The sequence below is a fragment of the Bombina bombina genome, chromosome 4 (assembly GCF_027579735.1).
Source record: "Bombina bombina isolate aBomBom1 chromosome 4, aBomBom1.pri, whole genome shotgun sequence".
Lineage (NCBI taxonomy): Eukaryota > Metazoa > Chordata > Amphibia > Anura > Bombinatoridae > Bombina > Bombina bombina.
Window position 1 is genome coordinate 15856618 of NC_069502.1, and position 20789 is coordinate 15877406.

Below are 20789 nucleotides of genomic sequence, written 5' to 3' on the forward strand. Positions count from 1 at the left end.
AACCCAGTAGTGTGTGTTGTGTGTGAGAGAGCACCATTACCCTGTGTATACCCAGTAGTGTGTGTGTGTGTGTGTGAGAGAGAGCACCATTACCCTGTGTATACCCAGAGTGTGTTGTGTGAGAGAGCACCATTACCCTGTGTATACCCAGTAGTGTGTGTGTGTGAGTGAGAGCACCATTACCCTGTGTATACCAGTAGTGTGTGTGTGTGTGTGTGTGTGAGAGCGAGCACCATTACCCTGTGTAATACCCAGTATGTGTGTGTGTGTGAGAGAGCACCATTACCCTGTGTATACCCAGTAGTGTGTGTGTGAGAGAGAGAGCACCATTACCCTGTGTATACCCAGTAGTGTGTGTGTGTGTGAGAGAGCACCATTACCCTGTGTATACCCAGTAGTGTGTGTGTGAGAGAGAGAGCACCATTACCCTGTGTATAACCAGTAGTGTGTGTGTGTGTGAGAGCACCATTACCCTGTGTATACCCAGTAGTGTGTGTGTGTGTGTGAGCACCATTACCCTGTGTATACCCAGTAGTGTGTGTTGTGTGTGTGTGAGCACCATTACCCTGTGTATACCCAGTAGTGTGTGTGTGTGTGTGAGAGCACCATTACCCTGTGTATACCCAGTAGTGTGTGTGTGTGTGAGAGAGCACCATTACCCTGTGTATACCCAGTAGTGTGTGTGTGTGTGTGAAGCACACATTTCCCTGATGTTATACCCAGTAGTGTGGTGTGTGTGTGAGAGAGCACCTTTTACCCTGTGTATACCCAGATAGTGTGTGTGTGTGTGAAGAGAGAACCATTACCCTGTGAATACCCAGTAGTGTGTGTGTGAGAGAGAGCACCATTACCCTGTGTATACCCAGTAGTGTGTGTGTGTGAGAGAAGCACCATTACCCTGTGTATACCCAGTAGTGTGAGTGTTGTGAGGCACCATTACCCTGTGTATACCCAGTAGTTGTGAGTGTGTGTGCTGTGAGAGCACCATTACCCTGTGGTATACCCAGTAGTGTGTGTGTGTTGAGAAGCACATTACCCTGTGTATACCCAGTAGTGTGTGTGTGTGTGAGAGAGCACCATTACCCTGTGTATACCCAGTAGTGTGTGTGTGTGTGTGTGAGAGCACCATTACCCTGTGTATACCCAGTAGTGTGTGTGTGGTGTGGTGTGTGTGAGAGCAACCATTACCCTGTGTATACCCGAGTGTAGTGTGGTGAGAGCACCATTACCCTGTGTATACCCAGTAGTGTGTGTGTGAGAGCACCATTACCCTGTGTATACCCAGTAGTGTGTGTGTGTGTGTGAGAGCACCATTACCCTGTGTATACCCGTAGTGTGTGTGTGTGAGAGCAACATACCCTGTGTATACCCAGTAGTGTGAGTGTGTGTGTGAGAGCACCATTACCCTGGTGTATACCCAGTATGTGTGTGTGTGTGTGTGAGAGCACCATTACCCTGTGTAATAACCAAGTAGTGTGTGTGTGTGTGAGAGCACCATTACCCTGTGTATACCCAGTAGTGTGTGTGTGTGTTGAGCACCATTACCCTGTGTATACCCAGTAGTGTGTGTTGTGAGAGCACCATTACCCTGTGTACAACCAGTAGTGTGTGTGTGTGAGAGCACCATTACCCTGTGTATACCCAGTTGTGTGTGTGTGTGAGAGCACCATTACCCTGTGTATACCCAGTAGTGTGTGTGTGTGTGAGAGCACCATTACCCTGTGTATACCCAGTAGTGTGTGTGTGTGTGTGTGTGTGAGAGCACCATTACCCTGTGTATAACCAGTAGTGTGTGTGTGTGTGTGTGTGTGAGAGCACCATTACCCTGTGTATACCCAGTAGTGTGTGTGAGAGCACCATTACCCTGTGTATACCCAGTAGTGTGTGTGTTTGTGAGAGCACCATTACCCTGTGTATACCCAGTAGTGTGCGTGTGTGTGTGAGAGCACCATTACCCTGTGTATACCCAGTAGTGTCTGTGAGAGCACCATTACCCTGTGTATACCCAGTAGTGTGTGTGTGTGTGTGAGAGAGCACCATTACCCTGTGTATACCCAGTAGTGTGTGTGTGTGTGTGTGAGAGAGAGCACCATTACCCTGTGTATACCCAGTAGTGTGTGTGTGAGAGAGCACCATTACCCTGTGTATACCCAGTAGTGTGTGTGTGTGTGTGTGAGAGAGCACCATTACCCTGTGTAAACCCAGTAGTGTGTGTGTGTGTGTGTGTGTGAGAGAGAGCACCATTACCCTGTGTATACCCAGTAGTGTGTGTGTGTGTGAGAGAGCACCATTACCCTGTGTATACCCAGTAGTGTGTGTGTGAGAGAGAGAGCACCATTACCCTGTGTATACCCAGTAGTGTGTGTGTGTGAGAGAGCACCATTACCCTGTGTATACCCAGTAGTGTGTGTGAGAGAGAGAGCACCATTACCCTGTGTATACCCAGTAGTGTGTGTGTGTGTGAGAGAGCACCATTACCCTGTGTATACCCAGTAGTGTGTGTGTGTGTGTGAGAGCACCATTACCCTGTGTATACCCAGTAGTGTGTGTGTGTGTGAGAGCACCATTACCCTGTGTATACCCAATAGTGTGTGTGTGTGTGTGTGTGTGTGTAAGAGCACCATTACCCTGTGTATACCCAGTAGTGTGTGTGTGAGAGAACCATTACCCTGTGTATACCCAGTAGTGTGTGTGTGAGAGCACCATTACCCTGTGTATACCCAGTAGTGTGTGTGTGTGTGTGTGTGTGTGTGTGAGAGAGAGAGCACCATTACCCTGTGTATACCCAGTAGTGTGTGTGTGTGTGAGAGCACCATTACCCTGTGTATACCCAGTAGTGTGTGTGTGAGAGAGCACCATTACCCTGTGTATACCCAGTAGTGTGTGTTGTGAGGAGAGAGCACCATTACCCCTGTGTATACCCAGTAGATGTGGTGTGTGTGCGAGAGAGCACATTTACCCTGCTGTATACCCCAGTAGTGTGTGTGTGTGTGAGAGCACCATTACCCTGTGTATACCCAGTAGAGTGTGTGAGTGTGTGAGTGAGCACCATTACCCTGTGTATACCCAGTAGTGTGTGTGTGTGTGTGAGAGCACCATTACCTGTGTATACCCAGTAGTGTGTGTGTTTGTTGTGTGAGCACCATTACCCTGCCTGTATACCCAGTAGTGTGTGTGTGTGTGTGAGAGCACCATTACCATGTGTATACCCAGTAGTGTGTGTGTGTGTGAGAGCACCATTACCCTGTGTATAACCAGTAGTGTGTGTGTGTGTGAGAGCACCATTACCCTGTGTATACCCAGTAGTGTGTGTGTGTGAGAGCACCATTACCCTGTGTATACCCAGTAGTGTGTGTGTGTGTGTGTGTGTGTGAGAGCACCATACCCTGTGTATACCCAGTAGTGTGTGTGTGTGTGTGTGAGAGCACCATTACCCTGTGTATACCCAGTAGTGTGTGTGTGGTGAGAGCCCCATTACCCTGTGATACCCAGTAGTGTGTGTGTGAGAGAGAGAGCCCCATTACCCTGTGTATACCCAGTAGTGTGTGTGTGAGAGAGCCCATTACCCTGTGTATACCCAGTAGTGTGTGTGTGTGTGAGAGAGAGCCCCTTACCCTGTGTATACCCAGTAGTGTGTGTGTGAGAGAGCACCATTACCCTGTGTATACCCAGTAGTGTGTGTGTGAGAGAGCACCATTACCCTGTGTATACCCAGTATGTGTGTGTGTGAGCACCATTACCCTGTGTATACCCAGTAGAGTGTGTGTGTGAGCACCATTACCCTGTGTATACCCAGTAGTGTGTGTGTGAGAGCACCATTACCCTGTATAACCAGTAGTGTGTGTGGTGTGAGAGCACCATTACCCTGTGTATACCCAGTAGTGTGTGTTGTGAGAGCACCATTACCCTGTGTATACCAGTATGTGTGGTGTGTGAGAGAGTACCATACCCTGTGTATACCCAGTAGTGTGTGTGTGTGTGTGTGTGTGTGTGTAAGAGCACCATTACCCTGTGTATACCCAGTAGTGTGTGTGTGTGAGAGCACCATTACCCTGTGTATACCCAGTAGTGTGTGTGTGTGTGTGAGAGCACCATTACCCTGTGTATACCCAGTAGTGTGTGTGTGTGAAGCACCATTACCCTGTGTATACCCAGTAGTGTGTGTGAGAGACCATTACCCTGTGTATACCCATAGTGTGTGTGTGTGTGTGTGTGTGAGAGAGCACCATTACCCTGTGTATACCCAGTAGTGTGTGTGTGAGAGCACCATTACCCTGTGTATACCCAGTAGTGTGTGAGAGCACCATTACCCTGTGTATACCCAGTAGTGTGTGTGTGTGTGTGAGAGCACCATTACCCTGTATATACCCAGTAGTGTGTGTGTGAGAGCACCATTACCCTGTGTATACCCAGTAGTGTGTGAGAGCACCATTACCCTGTGTATACCCAGTAGTGTGTGTGTGTGTGTGAGAGCACCATTACCCTGTGTATACCCAGTAGTGTGTGTGTGTGAGAGCACCATTACCCTGTGTATACCCAGTAGTGTGTGTGAGAGCACCATTACCCTATGTATACCCAGTAGTGTGTGTGTGTGTGTGAGCACCATTACCCTGTGTATACCCAGTAGTGTGTGTGTGTGTGAGAGCACCATTACCCTGTGTATACCCAGTAGTGTGTGTGTGAGAGCACCATTACCCTGTGTATACCCAGTAATGTGTGTGTGTGAGAGCACCATTACCCTGTGTATACCCAGTAGTGTGTGTGTGTGAGAGAGCACCATTACCCTGTGTATACCCAGTAGTGTGTGTGTGTGAGAGAGCACCTTACCCTGTGTATACCCAGTAGTGTGTGTGTGTGTGAGCACCATTACCCTGTGTATACCCAGTAGTGTGTGTGTGTGTGAGAGCACCATTACCCTGTGTATACCCAGTAGTGTGTGTGTGTGTGTGAGAGCACCATTACCCTGTGTATACCCAGTAGTGTGTGTGTGTGTGAGAGCACCATTACCCTGTGTATACCAGGAGTGTGTTGTGTGAGAGCACCATTACCCTTGTATACCCAGTAGTGTGTGTGTGTGTGAGAGCACCATTACCCTGTGTATACCCAGTAGTGTGTGTGTGTGAGAGCACCATTACCCTGTGTATACCCAGTAGTTGTGTGTGTGAGAGACACCATTACCCTGTGTATACCCAGTAGTGTGTGTGTGTGAGAGAGCACCATTACCCTGTGTATACCCAGTAGTGTGTGTGTGTGTGTGTGAGAGCACCATTACCCTGTGTATACCCAGTAGTGTGTGTGTGAGAGCACCATTACCCTGTGTATACCCTAGTGTGTGTGTGTGTGAGAGAGCACCATTACCCTGTATACCCAGTAGTGTGTGTGTGAGAGCACCATTACCCTGTGTATACCCAGTAGTGTGTGTGTGTGTGAGAGCACCATTACCCTGTGTATACCCAGTAGTGTGTGTGTGTGAGAGAGCACCATTACCCTGTGTATACCCAGTAGTGTGTGTGTGTGTGAGCACCATTACCCTGTGTATACCCAGTAGTGTGTGTGTGTGTGTGTGAGAGCACCATTACCCTGTATACCCAGTAGTGTGTGTGTGTGTGAGAGCACCATTACCCTGTGTATACCCAGTAGTGTGTGTGTGAGCACCATTACCCTGTGTATACCCAGTAGTGTGTGTGTGTGTGAGAGCACCATTACCCTGTGTATACCCAGTAGTGTGTGTGTGTGAAGCACCATTACCCTGTGTATATCCCATATGTGTGTGTGGGTGTGAGAGCACCATTACCCTGTGTATACCCAGTAGTGTGTGTGTGTGTGTGAGAGAGCACCATTACCCTGTGTATACCCAGTAGTGTGTGTGTGTGTGAGAGCACCATTACCCTGTGTATAACCAGTAGTGTGTGTGTGTGTGAGAGTAGCACCATGTACACTGTGTATCCAGTAGTGTGTGTGTGTGAGAGCACCATTACCCTGTGTATTACCCAGTGGTGTGTGTGTGTTGTGAGAGAGCACCATTACCCTGTGGAAAACCAGTAGTGTGTTGTGTGTGTGAGAGCACCATTACCCTGGTTGTATAACCAGTATGTGTGTGTGTGGAGAGGAGCACCATTACCCCCTGGTGTATACCCAGTAGTGTTGTGGTTGGTGAGAGCACCATTACCCTGTCGTTATACCCGAGTAGTGTGTGTGTGTGTGAGAGAGCACCATTACCCTGTGTTTACCCAGTTAGTGGTGTGTGTGTGTGAGAGCACCCTTACCCTGTGTATACCCAGTAGTGTGTGGTGTGTGTGAGCACCATTACCTGTGTATACCCAGTAGTGTGTGTGTGTGTGTGTGAGAGCACCATTACCCTGTGTATACCCAGTAGTGTGTGTGTGTGTGAGAGCACCATTACCCTGTGTATACCCAGTAGTGTGTGTGTGAGAGCACCATTACCCTGTGTATACCCAGTAGTGTGTGTGTGAGAGCACCATTACCCTGTGTATACCCAGTAGTGTGTGTGTGTGTGAGAGCACCATTACCCTGTGTATACCAGCAGTGTGTGTGTGAGAGCACCATTACCCTGTGTATACCCAGTAGTGTGTGTGTGTGTGTGTGAGAGCACCATTACCCTGTGTATACCCAGTAGTGTGTGTGTGTGAGAGCACCATTACCCTGTGTATACCCAGTAGTGTGTGTGTGAGAGCACCATTACCCTGTGTATACCCAGTAGTGTGTGTGTGTGTGAGAGCACCATTACCCTGTGTATACCCAGTAGTGTGTGTGTGAGAGCACCATTACCCTGTGTATACCCAGTAGTGTGTGTGAGAGCACCATTACCCTGTGTATACCCAGTAGTGTGTGTGTGTGTGTGTGAGAGCACCATTACCCTGTGTATAACCAGTAGTGTGTGTGTGAGAGCACCATTACCCTGTGTATACCCAGTAGTGTGTGTGAGAGCACCATTACCCTGTGTATACCCAGTAGTGTGTGTGTGTGTGTGTAGAGCACCATTACCCTGTGTAACCAGTAGTGTGTGTGTGTGAGCACCATTACCCTGTGTATAACCCAGTAGTGTGTGTGTGGTGTGAGAGCAGCCATTACCCTGTGTATAACCAGTATGTGTGTGTGTGTGTGAGAGCACCATTACCCTGTGTATACCCAGTAGTGTGTGTGTGTGTGAGAGCACCATTACCCTGTGTATACCCAGTAGTGTGTGTGTGTGAGAGCACCATTACCCTGTGTAAAACCAGTAGTGTGTGTGTGTGAGAGCACCATTACCCTGTGTATACCCAGTAGTGTTTGTGTGAGAGAGCACCATTACCCTGTGTATACCCAGTAGTGTGTGTGTGTGTGAGAGCACCATTACCCTGTGTATACCCAGTAGTGTGTGTGTGTGTGTGTGTGAGCACCATTACCCTGTGTATACCCAGTAGTGTGTGTGTGTGTGAGAGCACCATTACCCTGTGTATACCCAGTAGTGTGTGTGTGTGTGTGTGAGAGCACCATTACCCTGTGTATACCCAGTAGTGTGCGTGTGTGTGTGAGAGCACCATACCCTGTGTATACCCAGTAGTGTCTGTGAGAGCACCATTACCCTGTGTATAACCCAGTAGTGTGTGTGTGTGTGTGAGAGAGCACCATTACCCTGTGTATACCCAGTAGTGTGTGTGTGTGTGTGAGAGAGAGCACCATTACCCTGTGTATACCCATAGAGTGTGTGTGTGAGAGAGCACCATTACCCTGTGTATACCCAGTAGTGTGTGTGTGTGTGTGTGAGAGAGCACCATTACCCTGTAACCCAGTAGTGTGTGTGTGTGTGTGTGTGAGAGAGAGCACCATTACCCTGTGTATACCCAGTATGTGTGTGTGTGGTGAGAGAGCACCATTACCCTGTGTATACCCAGTAGTTGTGTTGTGAGAGAGAGCACCATTACCCTGTGTATACCCAGTATGTGGTGTGTGTGTGAGAGAGCACCATTACCCTGTGTATACCCAGTAGAGTGTGTGTGAGAGAGAGAGCACCATTACCCTGTGTATAACCAGTAGTGTGTGTGTGTGTGAGAGCACCATTACCCTGTAGTACCCAGTAGTGTGTGTATGTGTGTGAGGCACATTTACCCTGTTATACCCAGTATGTGTGTGTGTGTGTGTGAGCACACATTAACCTGTGTATACCCAGTAGTGTGTGTGTGTGTGTGAAGAGCACATTACCCTGTGTATACCCAGTAGTGTGTGTGTGTGTGAGAGAGCACCATTACCCTGTGTATACCCAGTAGTGTGTGTGTGTGTGTGAGAGCACCATTACCCTGTGTATACCCAGTAGTGTGTGTGTGTGTGTGAGAGCACCATGTACCCGGTGTAATATCCCAGTAGTGTGTGTGTGTGTGTGTGAGAGCACCATTACCCTGTGTATACCCAGTAGTGTGTGTGTGAGTGAGAGCACCATTACCCTGTGTATACCCTAGTAGTGTGTGGTGTGTGTGAGAGAGCACCATTACCCTGTGTATACCCAGTAGTGTGTGTGTGTTGTGTGTGAGGAGCACCATTACCCTGTGTATACCCAGTAAGTGTGTGTGTTGTGTTGATAGAGCACCATTACCCTGTGTATACCCAGTAGTGTGTGTGTGAGAGCACCATTACCCTGTGTATACCCAGTAGTGTTGGTGTGTGTGAGAGGCACCATTTACCCTGTGTATACCCAGTAGTGTGTGTGTGGTGTGTAGAGCACCATTACCCTGTGTATACCCAGTAGTGTGTGTGTGTGAGTGTGTGTGTGTGTGAGAGCACCATTACCCTGTGTATACCCAGTAGTCGTGTTGTGTGAGAGCACCATTACCCTGGTATACCCAGTAGTTTGTGTGTGTGAGAGCACCATTACCCTGTGTATACCCAGTAGTGTGTGTGTGTGTGTGAGAGCACCATTACCCTGTGTACCCAGTAGAGTGTGTGTGTGAGAGCAACATACCCTGTGTATACCCAGTATGTGTGTGTGTGTGTGTGTGAAGCACCATTACCCTGTGTATACCCAGTAGTGTGTGTGTGTGTGTGTGAGCACCATTACCCTGTGTAATAACCAAGTGTGTGTGTGTGAGAGAGCACCATTACCCTGTGTATACCCAGTAGTGTGGTGTGTGTGTGAGCACCATTACCCTGTGTATACCCAGTAGTGTGTGTGTGAGAGCACCATTACCCTGTGTAAAACCAGTAGTGTGTGTGTGTGAGAGCACCATTACCCTGTGTATACCCAGTAGTGTGTGTGAGTGTGAGAGCACCATTACCCTGTGTATACCCAGTAGTGTGTGTGTGTGTGAGAGCACCATTACCCTGTGTATACCCAGTAGTGTGTGTGTGTGTGTGTGTGTGAGAGCACCATTACCCTGTGTATAACCCAGTAGTAGTGTGTGTGTGTGAGTGGTGTAGCACCATTACCCTGTGTATACCCAGTAGTGTGTGTGAGAGCACCATTACCCTGTGTATACCCAGTAGTGTGTGTGTGGTGTAGAGCACCATTACCCTGTGTATACCCAGTAGTGTGCGTGTGTGTGTGAGAGCACCATTACCCTGTGTATACCCAGTAGTGTGTGTGTTGAGAGCACCATTACCCTGTGTATAGCCATATGTGTGTGTGTGTGTGAGAGAGCACCATTACCCTGTGTATACCCAGTAGTGTGTGTGTGTGTGTGAGAGAGCACCATTACACTGTGTATACCCAGTAGTGTGTGTGTGAGAGAGCACCATTACCCTGTGTATACCCAGTAGTGTGTGTGTGTGTGTGTGAGAGAGCACCATTACCCTGTGTATACCCAGTAGTGTGTGTGTGTGTGTGTGTGTGAGAGAGAGCACCATTACCCTGTGTATACCCAGTAGTGTGTGTGTGTGAGAGAGCACCATTACCCTGTGTATACCCAGTAGTGTGTGTGTGAGAGAGAGAGCACCATTACCCTGTGTATACCCAGTAGTGTGTGTGTGAGAGAGCACCATTACCCTGTGTATACCCAGTAGTGTGTGTGTGTGTGAGAGAGAGCACCATTACCCTGTGTATACCCAGTAGTGTGTGTGTGTGTGAGAGAGCACCATTACCCTGTGTATACCCAGTAGTGTGTGTGTGTGTGTGTAGAGAGCACCATTACCCTGTGTATACCCAGTAGTGTGTGTGTGTGTGAGAGCACCATTACCCTGTGTATACCCAATAGTGTGTGTGTGTGTGTGTGTGTGTGTAAGAGCACCATTACCCTGTGTATACCCAGTAGTGTGTGTGTGAGAGAACCATTACCCTGTGTATACCCAGTATGTGTGTGTGTGTGAGAGCACCATTACCCTGTGTATACCCAGTAGTGTGTGTGTGTGTGTGTGTGTGTGAGAGCACCATTACCCTGTGTAAACCCAGTAGTGTGTGTGTGTGAGAGCACCATTACCCTGTGTATACCCAGTAGTGTGTGTGTGAGAGAGAACCATTACCCTGTGTATACCCAGTAGTGTGTGTGTGAGAGCACCATTACCCTGTGTATACCCAGTAGTGTGTGTGTGTGTGTGAGAGCACCATTACCCTGTGTATTCCAGTAGTGTGTGTGTGTGTGTGTGAGAGCACCATTACCCTGTGTATACCCAGTAGTGTGTGTGTGTGTGTGAGAGACCATTGACTGTGTATACCCAGTGTGTGTGTGTGTGAGAGCACCATTACCCTGTGTATACCCAGTAGTGTGTGTGTGTGAGAGCACCATTACCCTGTGTATACCCAGTAGTGTGTGTGTGTGAGAGAGCACCATTACCCTGTGTATACCCAGTAGTGTGTGTGTGAGAGCACCATTACCCTGTGTATAACCAGTAGTGTGTGTGTGTGTGTGTGAGAGCACCATTACCCTGTGTATACCCAGTAGTGTGTGTGTGTGGTGAGAGCACCACTTACCCTTGTATACCAGTAGTGTGTGTGTGTGTGTGTGTGAGAGCTCCATTACCCTGTGTATACCCAGTTTTGTGTGTGTGTGTGAGAGCACCATTACCCTGTGTATACCCAGTAGTGTGTGTGTGTGTGAGAGCCCCATTACCCTGTGTATACCCAGTAGTGTGGTGTTGTGTGTGAGAGCACCATTACCTGTGTATACCCAGTAGTGTGGTGGTGTGAAGCCCCATTACCCTGTGTATACCCAGTAGTGTGTGTGTGTGTGTGAGAGAGAGAGCACCATTACCCTGTGTATACCCAGTAGTGTGTGTGTGTGTGTGAGCACCATTACCCTGTGTATACCCAGTAGTGTGTGTGTGTGTGTGTGTGAGAGCACCATTACCCTGTGTATACCCAGTAGTGTGTGTTGTGTGTGAGGCACCATTACCTGTGTATACCCAGTAGTGTGTGGTGTGTGTGAGAGCACCATTACCCTGTGTATACCCAGTAGTGTGTGTGGTGAGTGTGAGAGCACCATTACCCTGTGTATACCCAGTAGTGTGTGTGTGTGTGAGAGAGCACCATTACCCTGTGTATACCCAGTAGTGTGCTGTGTGTGTGAGAGAGCACCATTACCCTGTGTATACCCAGTAGTGTGTGTGTGTGTGTGTGAGAGCACCATTACCCTGTGTATACCCAGTAGTGTGTGTGTGTGTGTGTGAGAGCACCATTACCCTGTGTATACCCAGTAGTGTGTGTGTGTGTGAGAGCACCATTACCCTGTGTATACCCAGTAGTGTGTGTGTGTGTGTGGTGAGAGCACCATTACCCTGTGTATACCCAGTAGTTGTGTGTGTGAGAGCACCATTACCCTGTTATACCCAGTAGTGTGTTGTGTGTGAGAGAGCACCATTACCCTGTGTATACCCTGTAGGTGTGTGTGTGTGTGTGTGTGTGTGTGTGAGAGAGAGCAGCCCATTACCCTGTGTATACCCAGTAGTGGTGTTGTGTGAGAGCACCATTACCCTGTGTATACCCAGTAGTGTGTGTTGAGAGAGCACCATTACCCTGTGTATACCCAGTAGTGTGTTGTGTGTGGTGTGAAGAGAGCACCATTACCCTGTGTATACCCAGTAGTGTTTTTGTGTGTGTGAGAGCACCATTACCCTGTGTATACCCAGTAGTGTTTGTGTGAGAGCACCATTACCCTGTGTATACCCAGTAGTGTGTGTGTGTGTGAGCACCATTACCCTGTGTATACCCAGTAGTGTGTGTGTGTGTGAGAGCACCATTACCCTGTGTATACCCAGTAGTGTGTGTGTGTGAGAGCACCATTACCCTGTGTATACCCAGTATGTGTGTGTGTGTGTGTGAGCACCATTACCCTGTGTATACCCAGTAGTGTGTGTGTGTGTGTGAGAGCACCATTACCCTGTGTATACCCAGTAGTGGTGTGTGTGTGAGAGAGCACCATTACCCTGTGTATACCCAGTAGTGTGTGTGTGTGTGAGAGAGCACCATTACCCTGTGTATACCCAGTAGTGTGTGTGTGTGTGTGTGTGAGAGAGCACCATTACCCTGTGTATACCCAGTAGTGTGTGTGTGTGTGAGAGAGCCCCATTACCCTGTGTATACCCAGTAGTGTGTGTGTGTGTGAGAGCACCATTACCCTGTGTATACCCAGTAGTGTGTGTGTGTGTGAGAGAGCACCATTACCCTGTGTATACCCAGTAGTGTGTGTGTGTGTGTGTGTGTGAGCACCATTACCCTGTGTATACCCAGTAGTGTGTGTGTGTGTGAGAGCACCATACCCTGTGTATACCCAGTAGTGTGTGTGTGTGAGAGAGAGCACCATACCCTGTGTATACCCAGTAGTGTGTGTGTGTGTGTGAGAGCACCATTACCCTGTGTATACCCAGTAGTGTGTGTGTGTGAGAGCACCATTACCCTGTGTATACCCAGTAGTGTGTGTGTGTGTGAGAGCACCATTACCCTGTGTATACCCAGTAGTGTGTGTGTGAGAGCACCATTACCCTGTGTATACCCAGTAGTGGGTGGTGTGTGTGTGTGAGCACCATTACCCTGTGTAGTACCCAGTAGTGTGTTGTGTGTGAGAGCAGCCATTACCCTGTGGTATAGCCCAGTAGTGTGTGTGTGTGTGTGAGCACCATTACCCTGTGTATACCCAGTAGTGTGTGTGAGAGCACCATTACCCTGTGTATACCCAGTAGTGTGTGTGTGTGTGAGAGCACCATTACCCTGTGTATACCCAGTAGTGTGGGTGTGTGTGTGAGGAGCACCATTTACCCTGTGTATACCCAGTAGTGTGTGTGTGTGTGTGTGAGAGCACCATTACCCTGTGTATACCCAAGTGTGCGTGTGTGTGTTGTGTGTGAGAGCACCATTACCCTGTGTATAACCAGTAGTGTGTGTGTGTGTGGTGTGTGAGAGCACCATTACCCTGTGTATACCCAGTAGTGTGTTGTGAGAGCACCATTACCCTGTGTATACCCAGTATGTGTGTGGTGTGTGAGAGCACCAGTACCCTGTGTATACCCAGTATGTGGTGTGTGTGTGAGAGCACCATTACCCTGTGTATACCCAGTAATGTGTGTGTGTGAGAGCACTATTACCCTGTGTATACCCAGTAGTGTGTGTGTGTGTGAGAGCACCATTACCCTGTGTATACCCAGTAGTGTGTGTGTGAGAGCACCATTACCCTGTGTATACCCAGTAGTGTGTGTGTGAGCACCATTACCCTGTGTATACCCAGTAGTGTGTGTGTGTGAGAGCACCATTACCCTGTGTATACCCAGTAGTGTGTGTGTGAGAGCACCATTACCCTGTGTATACCCAGTAGTGTGTGTGTGAGAGAGAGCACCATTACCCTGTGTATACCCAGTAGTGTGTGTGTGTGTGAGAGCACCATTACCCTGTGTATACCCAGTAGTGTGTGTGTGAGAGAGCACCATTACCCTGTGTATACCCAGTAGTGTGTGTGTGTGTGAGAGAGCACCATTACCCTGTGTATACCCAGTAGTGTGTGTGTGAGAGCACCATTACCCTGTGTATACCCAGTAGTGTGTGAAGCACCATTACCCTGTGTATACCCAGTAGTGTGTTGTGTGTGTGTGAGAGCACCATTACCCTGTGTATACCCAGTAGTGAGTGGTGTGAGAGCACCATTACCCTGTGTATACCCAGTAGTGTGTGAGAGCACCATTACCCTGTGTATACCCAGTAGTGTGTGTGAGAGCACCATTACCCTGTGTATACCCAGTAGTGTGTGTGTGTGTGAGAGCACCATTACCCTGTGTATACCAGCAGTGTGTGTGTGAGAGCACCATTACCCTGTGTATACCCAGTAGTGTGTGTGTGTGTGTGTGAGAGCACCATTACCCTGTGTATACCCAGTAGTGTGTGTGTGTGTGAGAGCACCATTACCCTGTGTATACCCAGTAGTGTGTGTGTGAGAGAGTACCATTACCCTGTGTATACCCAGTAGTGTGTGTGTGTGTGAGAGCACCATTACCCTGTGTATACCCAGTAGTGTGTGTGTGAGAGCACCATTACCCTGTGTATAACCAGTAGTGTGTGTGTGAGAGCACCATTACCCTGTGTATACCCAGTAGTGTGTGTGTGTGTGTGTGAGAGAGCACCATTACCCTGTGTATACCCAGTAGTGTGTGTGAGAGCACCATTACCCTGTGTATACCCAGTAGTGTGTGTGAGAGAGAGCACCATTACCCTGTGTATACCCAGTAGTGTGTGTGTGTGTGTGTGTGTGTGAGCACCATTACCCTGTGTATACCCAGTAGTGTGTGTGTGAGAGCACCATTACCCTGTGTATACCAGTAGTGTGTGTAGAGCACCATTACCCTGTGTATACCCAGTAGTGTGTGTGTGTGTGTGTGTGAGAGCACCATTACCCTGTGTATACCCAGTAGTGTGTGTGTGTGAGAGCACCATTACCCTGTGTATACCCAGTAGTGTGTGTGTGTGTGAGAGCACCATTACCCTGTGTATACCCAGTAGTGTGTGTGTGTGTGAGAGCACCATTACCCTGTGTATACCCAGTAGTGTGTGTGTGTGTGAGAGAGCACCATTACCCTGTGTATACCCAGTAGTGTGTGTGTGTGAGAGCACCATTACCCTGTGTATACCCAGTAGTGTGTGTGTGTGTGTGTGTGAGCACCATTACCCTGTGTATACCCAGTAGTGTGTGTGTGTGTGAGAGCACCATTACCCTGTGTATACCCAGTAGTGTGTGTGTGTGTGTGTGTGTGTGTGAGAGCACCATTACCCTGTGTATACCCAGTAGTGTGTGTGTGTGTGAGAGCACCATTACCCTGTGTATACCCAGTAGTGTGTATGTGTGAGAGAGAGCACCATTACCCTGTGTATACCCAGTAGTGTGTGTGTGTGTGTGAGAGCACCATTACCCTGTGTATACCCAGTAGTGTGTGTGTGTGAGAGAGCACCATTACCCTGTGTATACCCAGTAGTGTGTGTGTGTGAGAGAGCACCATTACCCTGTGTATACCCAGTAGTGTGTGTGTGTAAGAGCACCATTACCCTGTGTATACCCAGTAGTGTGTGTGTGTGTGTGTGAGAGCACCATTACCCTGTGTATACCCAGTAGTGTGTGTGTGTGAGAGCACCATTACCCTGTGTATACCCAGTAGTGTGTGGTGAGAGCACCATTACCCTGTGTATACCCAGTAGTGTGTGTGTGTGAGAGCACCATTACCCTGTGTATACCCAGTAGTGTGTGTGTGTGAGAGAGCACCATTACCCTGTGTATACCCAGTAGTGTGCGTGTGTGTGTGTGTGAGAGCACCATTACCCTGTGTATACCCAGTAGTGTGCGTGTGTGTGTGTGTGAGAGCACCATTACCCTGTGTATACCCAGTAGTGTGTGTGTGTGTGTGAGAGAGCACCATTACCCTGTGTATACCCAGTAGTGTGTGTGTGAGAGCACCATTACCCTGTGTATACCCAGTAGTGTGTGTGTGTGTGTGAGAGCACCATTACCCTGTGTATACCCAGTAGTGTGTGTGTGTGAGAGCACCATTACCCTGTGTATACCCAGTAATGTGTGTGTGTGAGAGCACTATTACCCTGTGTATACCCAGTAGTGTGTGTGTGTGTGTGAGAGAGCACCATTACCCTGTGTATACCCAGTAGTGTGTGTGTGTGAGAGCACCATTACCCTGTGTATACCCAGTAGTGTGTGTGTGAGCACCATTACCCTGTGTATACCCAGTAGTGTGTGTGTGTGTGTGAGAGCACCATTACCCTGTGTATACCCAGTAGTGTGTGTGTGTGTGTGTGTGTGAGAGCACCATTACCCTGTGTATACCCAGTAGTGTGTGTGTGTGTGAGAGCACCATTACCCTGTGTATACCCAGTAGTGTGTATGTGTGAGAGAGAGCACCATTACCCTGTGTATACCCAGTAGTGTGTGTGTGTGTGTGAGAGCACCATTACCCTGTGTATACCCAGTAGTGTGTGTGTGTGAGAGAGCACCATTACCCTGTGTATACCCAGTAGTGTGTGTGTGAGAGCACCATTACCCTGTGTATACCCAGTAGTGTGTGTGTGTGTGTGAGAGAGAGCACCATTACCCTGTGTATACCCAGTAGTGTATGTGTGTGTGTGTGTGAGAGAGCACCATTACCCTCTGTATACCCAGTAGTGAGTGTGTGTGTGAGAGCACCATTACCCTGTGTATACCCAGTAGTGTGTGTGTGTGAGAGAGCACCATTACCCTGTGTATACCCAGTAGTGTGTGTGTGAGAGCACCATTACCCTGTGTATACCCAGTAGTGTGTGAGAGCACCATTACCCTGTGTATACCCAGTAGTGTGTGTGTGTGTGTGTGTGTGAGAGCACCATTACCCTGTGTATACCCAGTAGTGAGTGTGTGAGAGCACCATTACCCTGTGTATACCCAGTAGTGTGTGAGAGCACCATTACCCTGTGTATACCCAGTAGTGTGTGTGTGTGTGTGTGTGTGTGAGAGCACCATTACCCTGTGTATACCCAGTAGTGAGTGTGTGAGAGCACCATTACCCTGTGTATACCCAGTAGTGTGTGAGAGCACCATTACCCTGTGTATACCCAGTAGTGTGTGTGTATGTGAGAGCACCATTACCCTGTGTATACCCAGTAGTGTGTGTGTGTGTGTGTGAGAGCACCATTACCCTGTGTATACCCAGCAGTGTGTGTGTGAGAGCACCATTACCCTGTGTATACCCAGTAGTGTGTGAGAGCACCATTACCCTGTGTATACCCAGTAGTGTGTGTGTGTGTGTGTGTGAGAGCACCATTACCCTGTGTATATCCAGTAGTGAGTGTGTGAGAGCACCATTACCCTGTGTATACCCAGTAGTGTGTGAGAGCACCATTACCCTATGTATACCCAGTAGTGTGTGTGTGTGTGTGTGTGAGAGCACCATTACCCTGTGTATACCCAGTAGTGTGTGTGTGTGTGAGAGCACCATTACCCTGTGTATACCCAGTAGTGTGTGTGTGAGAGCACCATTACCCTGTGTATACCCAGTAATGTGTGTGTGTGAGAGCACTATTACCCTGTGTATACCCAGTAGTGTGTGTGTGTGTGTGTGTGTGAGAGCACCATTACCCTGTGTATACCCAGTAGTGTGTGTGTGAGAGCACCATTACCCTGTGTATACCCAGTAATGTGTGTGTGTGAGAGCACTATTACCCTGTGTATACCCAGTAGTGTGTGTGTGTGAGAGAGCACCATTACCCTGTGTATACCCAGTAGTGTGTGTGTGTGAGAGCACCATTACCCTGTGTATACCCAGTAGTGTGTGTGTTTGTGTGTGAGAGCACCATTACCCTGTGTATACCCAGTAGTGTGTGTGTGTGTGTGTGAGAGCACCATTACCCTGTGTATACCCAGTAGTGTGTGTGTGAGAGCACCATTACCCTGTGTATACCCAGTAGTGTGTGAGAGCACCATTACCCTGTGTATACCCAGTAGTGTGTGTGTGTGTGTGTGAGAGCACCATTACCCTGTGTATACCCAGTAGTGAGTGTGTGAGAGCACCATTACCCTGTGTATACCCAGTAGTGTGTGAGAGCACCATTACCCTATGTATACCCAGTAGTGTGTGTGTGTGTGTGTGTGAGAGCACCATTACCCTGTGTATACCCAGTAGTGTGTGTGTGTGTGTGTGTGTGTGTGAGAGAGCACCATTACCCTGTGTATACCCAGTAGTGTGTGTGTGTGAGAGCACCATTACCCTGTGTATAACCAGTAGTGTGTGTGTGTGAGAGAGAAAGCACCATTACCCTGTGTATACCGAGTAGTGTGTGTGTGTGTGAGAGAGAGAGCACCATTACCCTGTGTATACCGAGTAGTGTGTGTGTGTGTGAGAGAGAGAGCACCATTACCCTGTGTATACCCAGTAGTGTGTGTGTGTGTGTGAGAGCACCATTACCCTGTGTATACCCAGTAGTGTGTGTGTGTGTGTGTGTGTGAGAGCACCATTACCCTGTGTATACCCAGTAGTGTGTGTGTGTGTGAGAGCACCATTACCCTGTGTATACCCAGTAGTGTGTGTGTGTGAGTACCATTACCCTGTGTATACCCAGTAGTGTGTGTGTGTGAGAGCACCATTACCCTGTGTATACCCAGTAGTGTGTGTGTGAGAGCCCCATTACCCTGTTTATAACCAGTAGTGTGTGTGTGAGAGAGCACCATTACCCTGTGTATACCCAGTAGTGTGTGTGTGTGTGTGTGTGTGTGAGAGCACCATTACCCTGTGTATACCCAGTAGTGTGTGTGTGTGTGTGTGTGTGAGAGCACCATTACCCTGTGTATACCCAGTAGTGTGTGTGAGAGAGCACCATTACCCTGTGTATACCCAGTAGTGTGTGTGTGTGTGAGAGCACCATTACCCTGTGTATACCCAGTAGTGTGTGTGAGAGAGCACCATTACCCTGTGTACACCCAGGTGTGTGTGAGAGCACCATTACCCAGGGTATACCCAGTAGTGTGTATGTGTGAGCACCATTACCCTGTGTATACCCAGTAGTGTGTGTGTGTGAGAGCACCATTACCCTGTGTACACCCAGGTGTGTGTGAGAGCACCATTACCCAGGGTATACCCAGTAGTGTGTGTGTGAGAGCACTATTACACTGTGTATACCCAGTAGTGTGTGTGTGTGTTTGTGTGAGAGAGCACTATTACACTGTGTATACCCAGTAGTGTGTGTGTGTTTTTGTGTGTAAGAGAGCACCATTACACTGTGTATACCCAGTAGTTTGTGTACACCATAAGTGGGCATGACTGCAGTAGAGTAACCCTGTTTGTGGCTGGCGCTGTTACTGGTAGAATATTTACTCAGTGTGTAACTGCCACTGTGACTAGCAGTAGATTTACTCCATGTGTAACTGGCACTGTTATTGGTAGTAGATTTGCTCTGTATGTGACTGGCACTTTAACTGGTAGTAGATTTACTCCATGTGTAAGTGTAGTGTGACTGGTAGTAGATTTACTACATGTGCAACTGGCACTGTTACTAGTAGTAGATTTACTCCATGTGTAACTGGCACTATTACTAATAGTAGATTTACTCCATGTGTAACTGGCACTTTGACTGGTAGTGTATTTACTCCATGTGTAACTAGCACTGTTATTGGTAGTAGATTTGCTCTGTGTGTAACTGGCACTGTTACTAGTAGTAGATTTACTCCATGTGTAACTGCCACTGTTATTGGTAGTAGATTTGCTCTGTGTGTGACTGGCACGTTGATTGGTAGTATATTTACTCCATGTGTAAGTGACAGTGTGACTAGTAGTAGATTTACTCCATGTGTAACTGGCACTTTTATTGGTAGTAGATTTGCTCTGTGTGTAACTGGCACATTGACTGGCAGTAGATTTACTCCATGGGGCCTATTTAACCAATGTCTGTCCGACAGAAATCACTGAATGTGGAAAGCAATACACTCTCTGCATTCAGCATTCCACTAGCAGCTCTTGTGAACTGCTGGTGCAATGCTGCCACCTGCAGATTCGCGGACAATTGGCCACTAGCAGGGGGTGTCAATCAACCCGATCGTATTGGATCGGGTTGATTTCACATGATCTCTGTCTGCCTCCTCAGAGCAGGCGGACAGGTTATGGAGCAGCGGTCTTTAGACCGCTCCTTCATAACTGGTGTTTCTGGCAAGTCTGAAGGCTCGCCAGCAACACGGCCCTTCAAGCTCCATACGGAGCTTGATAAATGGGCCCCCATGTGTAACTGGCACTGTTACCAGTAGTAGATTTACCCAGTATGTAACTGGAACTTTGACTGGTAGTAGATTTACTCCATGTGTAAATGGCACTGTTATTTGTACTAGATTTACCCAGTATGTAACTGGCACTTTGATTGGTAGTAGATTTACTCTGTGTGTAACTGGCACTGTGACTAGTAGTAGATTTACCCAGTATGTGGCTGGCACTTTAACTGGTAGTAGATTTACTCCATGTGTAACTACCACTGTGACTAGCAGTAGATGTACTCCATGTGTAAGTGGCAGTGTAACTGGTAGTAGATTTACTCTGTGTGTAACTACCACTGTGACTAGCAGTAGATGTACTCCATGTGTAAGTGGCTGTGTAACTGGTAGTAGATTTGCTCTGTGTGTAACTGGCACTGTGACTAGTAGTGTATTTACTCTGTGTGTAACTGGCACTGTGACAAGTAGTAGATTTACCCAGTATGTAACTGGCACTTTAACTGGTAGTAGATTTACTCTGTGTGTTGGTAGTAGATTTAAGCTTTATTTCTTTTTTTTTCTTTTTAGGGTTACAAGGAGAACAAGGTGAGGCTGATGTCCCTCCCATCTGAAAAATAAAGAACTAATAAAAATAAGAATGACACAGATGTGCACAGA

The 20789-nt window shown here is 48.1% G+C and overlaps 1 protein-coding gene across 1 annotated transcript in view; it reads left to right on the forward strand.

Moving 5' to 3' along the window:
• The window catches only part of EMILIN1 (elastin microfibril interfacer 1), a 215941-nt gene that overhangs the window by 184507 nt on the left and 10645 nt on the right, over window positions 1-20789 (forward strand). The window contains exon 5 of the mRNA XM_053709403.1: window positions 20700-20717. Coding sequence (XP_053565378.1) covers window positions 20700-20717 — 18 coding nt within the window. The remainder of the gene's footprint in view (window positions 1-20699; window positions 20718-20789) is intronic.